At 46.5% G+C, this 12,187-nt stretch overlaps 1 protein-coding gene across 1 annotated transcript in view; it reads left to right on the top strand.

Moving 5' to 3' along the window:
- Positions 1-1,388: 1,388 nt before the first annotated feature.
- The window catches only part of rc3h2 (ring finger and CCCH-type domains 2), a 22,757-nt gene continuing 11,958 nt past the window's right edge, over positions 1,389-12,187 (top strand). The window contains exons 1-5 of the mRNA XM_055874022.1: positions 1,389-1,816; positions 8,303-8,625; positions 8,810-8,927; positions 10,178-10,411; positions 10,849-11,093. Coding sequence (XP_055729997.1) covers positions 8,395-8,625; positions 8,810-8,927; positions 10,178-10,411; positions 10,849-11,093 — 828 coding nt within the window. The 5' untranslated portion in view covers positions 1,389-1,816; positions 8,303-8,394. The remainder of the gene's footprint in view (positions 1,817-8,302; positions 8,626-8,809; positions 8,928-10,177; positions 10,412-10,848; positions 11,094-12,187) is intronic.

The following is a 12,187-nucleotide window of genomic DNA, read 5'->3' on the forward strand; positions in this document are numbered from 1 at the left end:
CACACTGCCAATGGGGGGGGGGGGGGGGGGTCAGCGTGGTGGAGATGTTGTTTTGGATATGGTTTTCATTTTACTTCTTGACTTGCGAACCACATAATGATATATTCTTATGCTGGTTGACAAATCAGACGTTGCACACGTTAGGTCAGTTTACCAATGTGCCGTTACCTGTCTATATCAATATTGCGTAATGTCTCGTTGATTAAATGTGTGTCTGTTTAAAGTTTTTTGACTGCATATTGCGTTGTGGACTTTTATAGATGGCCACAAGGTGGCACCTGCAGTATTTGGATGATGAGAATTTCCTCTATCTGACATTTCACTTGGAATGAAGCGCTTACCTGAAGACAAAGGGAACCTCCGAGACACATAATCCTGGATGAATGTTTGTGAGCGTAGGAATGGAATGTATGAATCAATATTCATATATGTGTAAGTGACTGCTCTATAATATGTTGGTGTCTTTGTGTGTTGGTATGTAGGCTATTTTTTCTGCATGAGTAAGATATAGAGAGCGAGGGAGAAAGTCATTGTATGCCCCAGTTACAGTATATGGTCCGACTGCATCTGTGTGCCTCACTGAGCATCAATACTATATGAGTGGATTCTCCAGCATGTCTGAGAGGGTTTCTTGCTCTTTCTCTCCCTCTCCCCTCCCTTCTTTCTCTCTCTCAGTCACTCTCTTCTCATTCTCTTTTATCCCTTTGCTCCAGAAATGTCCAACACACTCAGCTCAGTGCAACCCAACACTTCTCTCATCCTCAGGGTCCCCTCAGTGAGGGGACACAGAGTGACTGTAAAAGGGGAGTAGTGCGTGTGCGTGTGTGTGTGTGTGTGTAAAGTACTGTTTAAGACCCTTTCATTATGAATGAGGAATGGAGGAGAGGGGAGCATCGGGCCTTTCGTTCTCCATCCTCTGAACCACGTTTCTGCCATTTCTACAGCGCTACTACAATCAGTGCCAAAGCCTAGGTCCCAGTAAGAGCTAAATCACTCAAGATGCTCATTGGGGTTGTTACAGGTAGATTCATTATTCTATTCATTACTCTATTCATTATTCTATTCTGTTATTACACAGTAGCTTAATAGCGGATGTATTACAAAACGATAGAACATTCTGGATACACTGCACTTTTTATTTCTCTTCAAGTTAAGTGGCTTATCTTGCATTAGATTATACTATTAGACAAATGAGATTAAAACTTAGGCAAGTGGAGACACTGAGACGGTCAATTCGATAGGGGGTTGCCATTATAGGGCCAAAACATGCTTGGAGCATTGCGTCTGACGGTCTTATCGCATCCTCTGTCTCTTTAAAAACGATGCAGCCCACGCCTCGAAAAGCGGCTTGTTCCGGCTTTGCCCCTTTACGTCTTTATCCTTGCCCATAACATGAAAATAGTACCACATACGCACAACCATTATAAACAAGGTTTCGAGGTGAAATTGGAATATATATTATTGTGTACAGCTCGTTTTACCACAAAACACTCTCCTGTTGATCAAGACGCGCCTGCCCAAGGCACGCAGTTCAAAAACTGGAAGCGGAGTGATACAGTAGGCTACACGATCGTTCTACCCAGTTGTCAAACCGAGGGAGCGTACCTTTGAGCGAACATGTCGCATAGGCTGGGAATGAATAGAGAAATTGGAGCAAATAGCAGTAAAATGATGTGCTGAAAAAATGTTTTAAATACGGGGTCTATATTATTGGTTTGATTGCCGTGGTTCCATTGCAACTGAGGAAGATCTTTTCTGTTTGCTCTCTTGGACGATAAAAATATGATTATTATAGTACTCCGTTACAGTGCCTAAGGTAAGTGACAGAGAGAGGCGCGACTTTCAGCTCGTTGTCCCAATTATGATTTTTAGAGGTGTTGCATGCTGCCAACCCGTTTGTGGCACCTGATGATGGTCGAGTCCATACACAGTTATAGTAGTTGGCAACTGTTCACATTCCTACTTAATATCTGCAGGCAGATCATTTATTATGGGGTACCATTATTACATTTAGGAGCCATGCACGATTTCATCATGATACGTCTATTTCAATATATTTTTTGCATATAGGCCTATATACAGTCAGGAATGGAAATATGCACGATTTCATCATGATACGTCTATTTCAATATATTTTTTGCATATAGGCCTATATACAGCCAGGAATGGAAACCTACTAAGAACAATTTGTCTTCAAAATTGGCATTGTCAAAATTGCCATTAGACCTAGCCTATTATTACATTAGGCTCCTTTGCACAGTGGCATCGGTGTAACAGATCATGTTAGACACTGTTACCCAAAGAGGCTGTTCAATGAAGTTGCATAACAAAATGCACGTTCCAAGAATTACTGTGGCACCTACATCCGTGTACAGTTTGATCTCTCAGGAGTGACATGTGCCAGCGCCACCCACTGCCAACGTAGCCTATCTATGCCAGAATGAATACACAAAAGGCCTTTTGAAATCAATACATCGTGATGTACAGCCTATAATGTGCCCCAGGCCTACTATCACTAGGCCGACAATTGTAAAGTTGCACTTCTAGTTGGATCCATAGAGTGCTGCAGTTATCTTATTTTGAAGATGATCATTTCAAATGGTTAATTTAATATAATACTCTTATATTAACACTGAGATATGGAATATGTTTGAAAGTCCCTCTCCAAAGGAAGTTGTGAAATAGTGACCTCTGAATCGAAATCCAAAACTGATAAACAGCGAGAGGAAATTAACTGTGATGTTATTCTTTAAAACACAGGAAGAGGAAACTAAGTCAAATAGAATCCAACGTTATTTGTCACTTGCTTTGTGAACGACAGGGGTAGACTAACAGTGAAATGCTGACATGCGGGTCCTTTTTCAACAACGAAAGATTTAAAAAAATTAAAATAGTGACACTAGGAATAAATACACAGTGAATAACAAATAACAGCGGAGAGTAAAAATATCATGGCTATATACAGGGAGCACCAGTGCTGAGTCAATGTGCAGCGGAATGAGTAATTGAGGTACATATGTACATATAGGCAGGTAGGGATAAAGTGACTAGGCAACAGGATAGATAATAGACATGCTTGCTGTTGTTTTTTCGACAAACACTTTGTTTTGAAAAGGCCTTGATTGGTTCTATTTCTCTGATGACTGGTTCAGAGCAAAGACCAAGCTATATCATCCAGGGGAATATAGTGTTGAGCTCATTAAGGGGGTAGTGATTGAATAGGGATTAGGTTTGTGGCGGTCTTGTTTCATGACTCAAACAGACGTTAACAACAGTGACTCATTTTATTGAAGCACACTCGCAGTATTCCGTATTCCATATTCCGTATTCTGTATTTCATTGCCCGCCACAGAGATGTTTGTGTGAAATCTCAGCCCTGTCACCGGTTGTAATGTACTGTATTGTACTGTACTCTGAGGGCCTGGTTGGTAGAGTGATGGGGAGACTGGTTTCCTAAGGCCATGTCTGGAACAGCAGGGTTTACTTGTGCAGGACAAGCCCAGCTGTCCTCTTTACAAGAGAATAGCCCCCTTCAAAACACACAGGCATTCGCACACGAGCGCGCGCACGCACACACACACACACACACACACACACACACACACACACACACACACACACACACACACACACACACACACAAATGCACATGTGCACACACACACACACACTCACACACACACATACTCTCTCTCTCTCTCTCTCTTACCTGAACACACACACTTACAAAAGTTCTGCTCAGTCCCCTCCAACAGCGCTACTACTCCACAATGAGCTAAACTATAGTCTAGAACCAGCGGTGTAAAGTATTTAAGTAAAAATACTTTAAAGTACTACTTAAGTCATTTTGGGGTGGGGGGGGGGTATCTGTACTTTACTTCACTATTTATACTTTTGACTACTTTTTACATTCCTTAAGAAAATATAGTACTTTTTACTCCATACATTTTCCTTGACACCCAAAAGTACTCGTTACATTTTGAATGCTTAGCAGGACAGGAAAATAGTCAAATTCACGCACGAACATCCCTGGTCATCCCTACTGCCTCTGATCTGGAGGACTCACTAAACACAAATGCTAAGTTTGTAAATTATGTCTGAGTGTTGGCGTGTGCCCCTGGCTTTCCTTAAGTAAAAAAAAAACAAGAAAATGGTGCTGGTTTTCTTACTATAAGGAATTTGAAATTATTTATATATTTTTTAACCAAATACTTTTAGACTTACTCAAGTAGTATTTTACTGGGTGACCTTTACTTTTACTCGAGTCATTTTCTATGAAGTTATCTCTTTAATTTTACTCAAGTATGACAGTTGGGTACTTTTTACACCACTGTCTAGAACAGTTTTTCACAACCAGGTGTACTAGGACGCCTTTGGGTACCTGGCCTGTCCACAGGGGGTACCTGGCCTGTCCACAGGGGGTACCTGGCCTATCCACAGGGGGTACCTGGCCTGTCCACAGGGGGTACCTGGCCTATCCACAGGGGGTACCTGGCCTGTCCACAGGGGGTACCTGGCCTGTCCACAGGGGGTACCTGGCCTATCCACAGGGGGTACCTGGCCTGTCCACAGGGGGTACCTGGCCTATCCACAGGGGGTACCTGGCCTGTCCACAGGGGTACCTGGCCTATCCACAGGGGGTACCTGGCCTATCCACATTGGGTACCTGGCCTATCCACATTGGGTACCTGGCCTGTCCACATTGGGTACCTGGCCTGTCCACAGGGGGTACCTGGCCTATCCACATTGGGTACCTGGCCTGTCCACATTGGGTACCTGGCCTGTCCACAGGGGGTACCTGGCCTATCCACAGGGGGTATCTGGCCTGTCCACATTGGGTACCTGGCCTGTCCACATTGGGTACCTGGCCTGTCCACAGGGGGTACCTGGCCTGTCCACAGGAGGTACCTGGCCTATCCACAGGGGGTACCTGGCCTATCCACAGGGGGTACCTGGCCTGTTCACAGGGGGTACCTGGCCTATCCACAGGGGTTACCTGGCCTATCCACAGGGGGTACCTGGCCTGTCCACAGGAGGTACCTGGCCTATCCACAGGGGGTACCTGGCCTATCCACAGGGGGTACCTGGCCTGTCCACAGGGGGTACCTGGCCTATCCACAGGGGGTACCTGGCCTGTCCACAGGGGGTACCTGGCCTGTCCACAGGGGGTACCTGGCCTGTCCACAGGGGGTACCTGGCCTGTCCACAGGGGGTACCTGGCCTATCCACAGGGGTTACTTGGCCTGTCCACAAGGGGTACTTGAGAAGACTCATGAGAATATAGGCTTATTGGTCAAATGCACGAGGGGTTACTTCAGGGGTACTCCAGGCAGATCAGAATTCAGTTGGTGGTACAGTAACCTTAAAAAGGTTGAGAACCGCTGGTCTAGAACACGTTGTTCTAACTCTGGGGTCGTGATGCTGTAATCTTAAGCACCAGTCCGTCAGGATCAACCTTCAAGTCGCACATGTCTTCACTGCTCCTAGCATTCCAAGGGTTCAGGTTCTCAGAGGGCGGTAGAGGAGTAGGGGTGGGGACCAACCGGCTGGCTAACATGAGGGCCTGTCCATCAGCGGACTGCATGATGTCCATTTAGAATAACAGGCAGTCCTTTAGATTATAGAACACATGCTGTTCTCTTGAGGCATGTTGGGTATGTTGGGTAGAGCTCTACAGGCGGCATGCGAGGACTGACTGGGGCATATGTGTGAGGAGAGCCAAAAGTAAGGGGCCAAATGTGTAGAGCCAAATGTGTACAGCTAAATGTTACATTGTATCTTTTTGTGGAAGACTTTGTGTGTGTGTGGGGGGGGGGGGGGATTACCGATTATATGAGACTGTATATCACAAGGAGACGGTTAACATGATCGGGGGCACCACGACACAGCAGAATGTCTCTATAGTGTACAGTCCGGAACAGGTGGTTTCAACGTGACACTGACTCACTCACAGTGGTTCAAATTATATTTATGGTTTCCCGCCCAGTGACTTCACCGCATCTAACTTAAGCGCGAAAAAACTTCCCCGGTAGCCTTTACACGTTTTGTTGTCACATGCATTTTCACTTTGGTCCGTCAGCCAGTGACCGAGCTCAACTGTTGTGCGTGAAGCTCGTGGCGTTAATATTCAGGATCAGCGCCCTTGCGGAAACATGACACGCAAGATCAGCACGGAGCTGTCCACGCGGCAGAGGCAATGTGGACACATCGCTCCCTTGGAAGCTTGGATGGTGCGTAATTTTGCGGGAAAAGTAGTTGAATGCGCAATCATAACTTGCACACTTAAACCAAGTGGTTTTATCTACTTGAATAAGTTACTTGCGTTTTATTCTGCAGAGTATATCAATGCAAAACTGTCCAAGTGTTTATCCTATTTAAAAGCTTGAAGAAGTTTGATATTTTACTAGCCTAGTTAGAATTGTAGGTAAGCGTGTCATTTTATGCAACGTTTCATTTTTTAATTGAAAAATTTCCTCACAGAACCTGTCCTTCAGGGTCAATATTCATGGCGACTCCCTCTGTCTCTGCACAATGATTGATTGTGAACAGCAGTGCGTTCTTCTGTTGCATAACCTGTATAGAGCCAGCTCTAAACCAGCCTGATGCAACTTCTTCATGCCATGAATGGGGTGACGGGTGGGGATGGTGGTGCAGTTGGTTCCAACTAGCAGCTGCCTGTCTGTCTGTCGATGCAGCTGTTGCATGCAGGGAAGTTAAGTCGTGGCTCCCGGTGCTGTTGCTGCTTGGATATGGTACAGTTGAATTATTTCCCTCTAATCTGGGACTGATTTAGACCTGGGAAATCAGGTGGGTGGAATTAATGATCAGGTAGAACAGAAAACCAGGGTAAGATTTGAAGACCCCTGGTCTAAAGGCTTGCAGACTTGCTTATTGGCCAGATCATTAGGAGAGATTGACTGCATCATTGCTGGTCTTTGAAAGAAGTTTTGACGTGCTGAAAGTACAGTACGTACATCAACAACAAAAAAATCCATACACACCCTATAAAACACGCAATCAGGGGTCTCTTTACAGTCCCCAAGTCGAGCACAGAGGCTTGGTGATGCACAGTACGGTAAAGAGCACTGACTTTATTCATGGGATTCTCTTCCACCTCAGGTAACTCAGGCAAGCAATAAAATCACTTTACCAAAAAAAATAGATAAAACAACACCTCAAGGAACAAAGAGGACTGTGAAGAGACACACACACACACACACTACACACACACCCACACATTGTTCTTAGAATTATTCATTCATTTCTTTTTCTTTGTTTTCTCTTCCTTCTTCTTGTGGTCATGTTGTTCTTTGTTCGTGGTGTTATTTGTTGTCGTTGTGTGGACCCCAGGAAGAATAGCTGCTGCTTCTTCAACGGCTAATGGGGATCCGAATAAAAATACAAAATCATCACCTGTAGTGATTATGCTGAACCAACTGGCAGTCTGAGCATGTTCTCTCCATCTCTGTGTCTCCCTCTGTGGCCATCCTGTCGCTGTCTTGAATTTCACTCAGAGTATTTATAATCCTGTGCTCTGTGACGGCGTGCAGAGAGAGAGAGAGAGAGAGGGTGTGTGTGTAAATCTGACCTTGTACTCAGTCGGTGTATAAATCAAGCTGATAGGACAATGCCAGGGCAGGTCACCTCCAGGGTCAGTAGCCAGCCAAAGAAGGCCTCTCCACCCTAACCCAGGAGGAGGCGTGATGGACTGGCAGGGAGGGCATCAGAGAGAGGCTGGGGCGGGAAAAAAGGGTGGGGTTAAGGGTGTTTTACCCACTGGGGTTCAAATCTCAGGTCTCCTGTTTTCCCGAAGACTGTGTTAGCCCACTGAGCTAAAACCCTATGCATTAGACCAGGGAGTTAACGCAGTCTTCAGGTCTCGGGACAAGGTAACTTATCATGCGTAGTGGAGGAGAGGGGTGTTTGTTCACAGGCAGGGGGGATAGAAGGGAGGGAAATAGAGGGGGGAGAAAGAAAGCGTGGAGAGACTGCCACCCACAACTCTCCTTTCTCTTCCAAGATTCTGATTGTGAAACGGCTAAGGCGTCTTTAGCCACTGGGTGCCAGATGTATTGCGCATTTCGCCCGAGCAGTTTGCACCTGTGGTTTTTGGAAAGCAATAAAAGACAAAAAAACGAAACTAAAACATGACAGGCCAGTTTCCCAGACAGAGATTAAAAGCCTAGTGCAGGACTAAAAACCTTGCTCAATGGAGAATCCATGGAGTGCATGGTCTCTCTGGCGATGACCGGTCTGCTGCTGACCTGCACTCTGACCTACTTTCTCTCTTCTTCTCTACCAGTTGTCATTGAGCTGTCGGGGCGTGGTGGCATGCGATCCCCCTGAGTGAGACACCACCCTCCAGAGGTGACAGCAGGCAGGACAGGCAGCAGGATGCCAGTGCAGGCAGCCCAATGGACAGAGTTCCTCTCCTGCCCCATCTGCTACAATGAGTTTGACAGCAATGGCCACAAGCCCATCAGTCTGGGCTGCTCGCACACCGTGTGTAAGACCTGTCTGCACAAGCTGCACCGCAAGGCCTGCCCCTTCGACCAGACAGCCATCAGCACTGACATCGACCTCCTGCCTGTCAATTGTGCCCTGCTACAGCTGGTGGGAGCTCAGGTGGGTACAGCACGTGTTGTTGTTGCTGCTGTTCTTCTTCTTCTGATGATGATGACGATGATGACGATAATGATGGCAGTGACGATAACAACAATGACGACAATGATAATGATGATAACAATGACAAGGATGATAATGGCGATGATGATGATGACTTGTTGTTGTGTTTGTGGTATGTTCCCAGGTCCTGGAGTCCCAGCCTGTGACTCTGAGCAGTGCTGTGGAGGTAGAGCACTATGAGGTGTGCAGGGTGTGTGTGGAGGAGCTGGCTCTCTATCTCAAACCCATCAGTGGAGGAAAAGGTACCAGAGCACAGAGCTGTGTTGATAAATGCATGCGTGCGTGTGTGTGTGTGTGTGTGTGTGCGCGTGCGTGCGTGCGTGCATGCGTGAGTGCGTGTGGAGGAACACAGCATTTCCTGTTATTCTCAGGGTCTGAGTTGAATGTGGTGGGAACGTTTGCGTCAGAGCATGTAAAAGCAGCGACACTCAGGCTTCAACCCGGGAAACCTATCCACTCTGTAAGGCGATAAGGAACCTGGGCCCCCCACACCAACACAAAGCCAGAAGGCGCACATTATATCAAAAGGAAATGTAATGAGCCGTGTCGAAGTAGTTACAGTAGTTTCATAGGAATCATTGAATTAGATGACAAGATTAGATTAGACAAGAAAAAAGTTAACAGCCAAAATGTTTTTTTTATTTTTAAAGTTAAACTAATAATATCACTTTTATCCTCCACCACTTTGTCCCTTGGCTCCTCTGCATGTCAATTCATATCCAGCATATACTTGATCACGTCTCATTCACAGATACACAGCATATTGTAGACTAGATGATCTGTAGCAATTATTGCAGGACGGAGGATGGGGAATCCCTCTCCTAGGACCCATAAAGTGGTGTGTGTGACGGGCAGGAACCCCTTGAGTGCTTTTAAAAGCCAATTGTCGTGCCGAAGTGGTCTGTTTATTGGGTGTAATTCACCTGGAAAGCTCTCTGTGGCGAGCTGAGCGCCTGCAGTTAAACCGCCCGGCAGCTTCTGTCAACTGTTTTTGTGATGATCACAGAAATAGAAAGGTTACTGAGGTCATCCAGCCCTGCCCTTTTATTGACTCACTGTAATAAAGTGTTTTAAGACACTGTTTTCATCACTCTGGCCTGCTATGAGACATTTACTAGAGAAATATAGTGTTTTTCTGTTGCGGGGGGGGGGGGGGGGGGCAACGTACAGTTTCTCTGTCCTCATACAGACTCATTTTAGACTATAATTAACCTGTCGCTCTGGTAAACAATAACTGAGTGTGGCAGGGAGCTGTCTCTGTGGTAATATTGAAGTAGCCTGGTCCCAGATCTGTTTGGGCTGCCAATAGGAGTTGCGTTTCTGTATAGCACTTTGTGACATCGGCTGACGTAAAAAGGGCTTTATAAATACATTTGATTGATTGATTGATTGATTGGCAAGGCAACACAAACAGATCAAGGACCAGGCTAGTATTTTAGTGTGTGCAGGACCTGTCTTCTGACCTTTGACCTCCCCTCTCTCCACCATGCAGGTGTGGTGACCCTCAGTCCGAGCGCGCTCAGTCGACCCATGCAGAGGAAGCTGGTGACACTGGTCAACTGCCAGCTGGTGGAAGAGGAGGGGCGGGTACGTGCGGTGCGGGCGGGCCGGTCGCTAGGGGAACGTACCGTCACAGAGCTCATCCTGCAGCACCAGAACCCACAGCAGCTCTCTGCCAACCTCTGGGCCGCTGTCAGGGCACGGGGATGCCAGTTCCTGGGGCCTGGTGGGTGGTGACCGGATAACACACCTGTCAATCATACCAATTGATGGTGATAGGAGAGTACACCTGTCAATCACATGATGAACTGATGTGTTTTGTGAATAAGTGATAGCCGTAAGGTTTGCTGTGGGCTGTTGAACCTCATAGAGTCTGGCGTCTTATGATGATTACTCATAGGGCAGATTCTGAGTGGGGGGAACTCTGTTTCTCACACATGATCTGAGTTTTGAGTTTCAAGTCTGAAGACACCAATGGAATTGCCAGTAGAACTCCCACCATGGCCTTCAGGATTCTAATCTCCCCATCCCGTTTTACTGTAGTGACATTAGGCTGAGGTATCAGGCGTTGTGTACTAGTGTGTACGAGCAGATCTCTTGCGTTTGAGTACTACAGTACTACGCCATTTGTGTATAATGAAAGCTGTCTGTATCGTCATCCAGCGATGCAGGAGGACGCTCTGAAGCTGGTGTTGCTGGCCCTAGAGGACGGCTCAGCTTTGTCCAGGAAGGTACTGGTGCTGTTTGTGGTCCAGAAACTGGAAGCTAGGTTCCCTCAGGCCTCCAAGACCTCCATCGGACACGTGGTCCAACTGCTCTACAGAGCCTCCTGCTTTAAGGTAAGACACATTTCTATTGTATTGTATATTATGTTGTACATTGTGGGCAATGTTTGCTCTCACGTGCACGTATGATGCACTCGCGCAAGCACGCATGCGCACACACACACACAGACACACACGCACGCACGCACGCACGCACGCACACATACACACACACACACACACACACACACACACACACACACACACACACACACACACACACACACACACACACACACACACACACACACACACACACACACACACACAGATACACACCCAGGGGTAATAGAAAGGACATTGATTCATCGGTTTCACCAAAGTGCTCTAAAATGATCACTTGATCTTACTTACCACACTGCTATAGATATCAATACACACTATGCTGTACCACCAAACACATTTGATTAATGAACCACTCTTACGGAACGGCGACTCCGTCTGCCATCTTCTGCCCCCTGACACTTATGATGGAAAAAGCTTCCGAGTGTCACTTACCATGTGCACAGATGGTGTTGCTGAATCTCTCCTGGAGATCTAACAATCTGATCTTTGGTTTAGATGTGTATAGCCAATTGTGGCAAATTAGCTGAGAACGGAAACACATACAACTCAAAATGGTCCTCTACACACTCAGTAAATATCTGAAAACTCCAAGTGATGGCATGAAACAGTCTGCTGGTGACAAGGAAGTGTGTGTGTGTGTGTAACGGATGTGAAATGGCTAGCTAGTTAGCGGTGGTGCGCGCTAATAGCCTTTCAATCAGTGACGTCACTTGCTCTGAGACCTTGAAGTAGTGGTTCCCTTTGCTCTGCAAGTGCCGCGGCTTTTGTGGAGCGATGGGTAACGATGCTTCGTGGGTGACTGTTGTTGATGTGTGCAGAGGGTCCCTGGTTCGCGCCCGGGTCGGGGCGAGGGGACGGACTAAAGTTAAACTGGTGTGTGTGTGTGTGTGTATGTGCGTGCAACAGACAGAGAGACACAGACAGACAGGCAGACAGACAGACACAGACAGTCAGACAGACACAGACAGTCAGATAGACAGACACAGGTCTGTTTTAGCGGCAAAGGTCCTAAGATAGAGATACACACACATTTATTAACATGCTCACACACTTTTTGATTTCTGGCGTCTTATGATGATTACTCATAGGGCAGATTCTGAGTGGTGGGAACT

This window comes from Salvelinus fontinalis, chromosome 21 (genome assembly GCF_029448725.1).
Source record: "Salvelinus fontinalis isolate EN_2023a chromosome 21, ASM2944872v1, whole genome shotgun sequence".
Lineage (NCBI taxonomy): Eukaryota > Metazoa > Chordata > Actinopteri > Salmoniformes > Salmonidae > Salvelinus > Salvelinus fontinalis.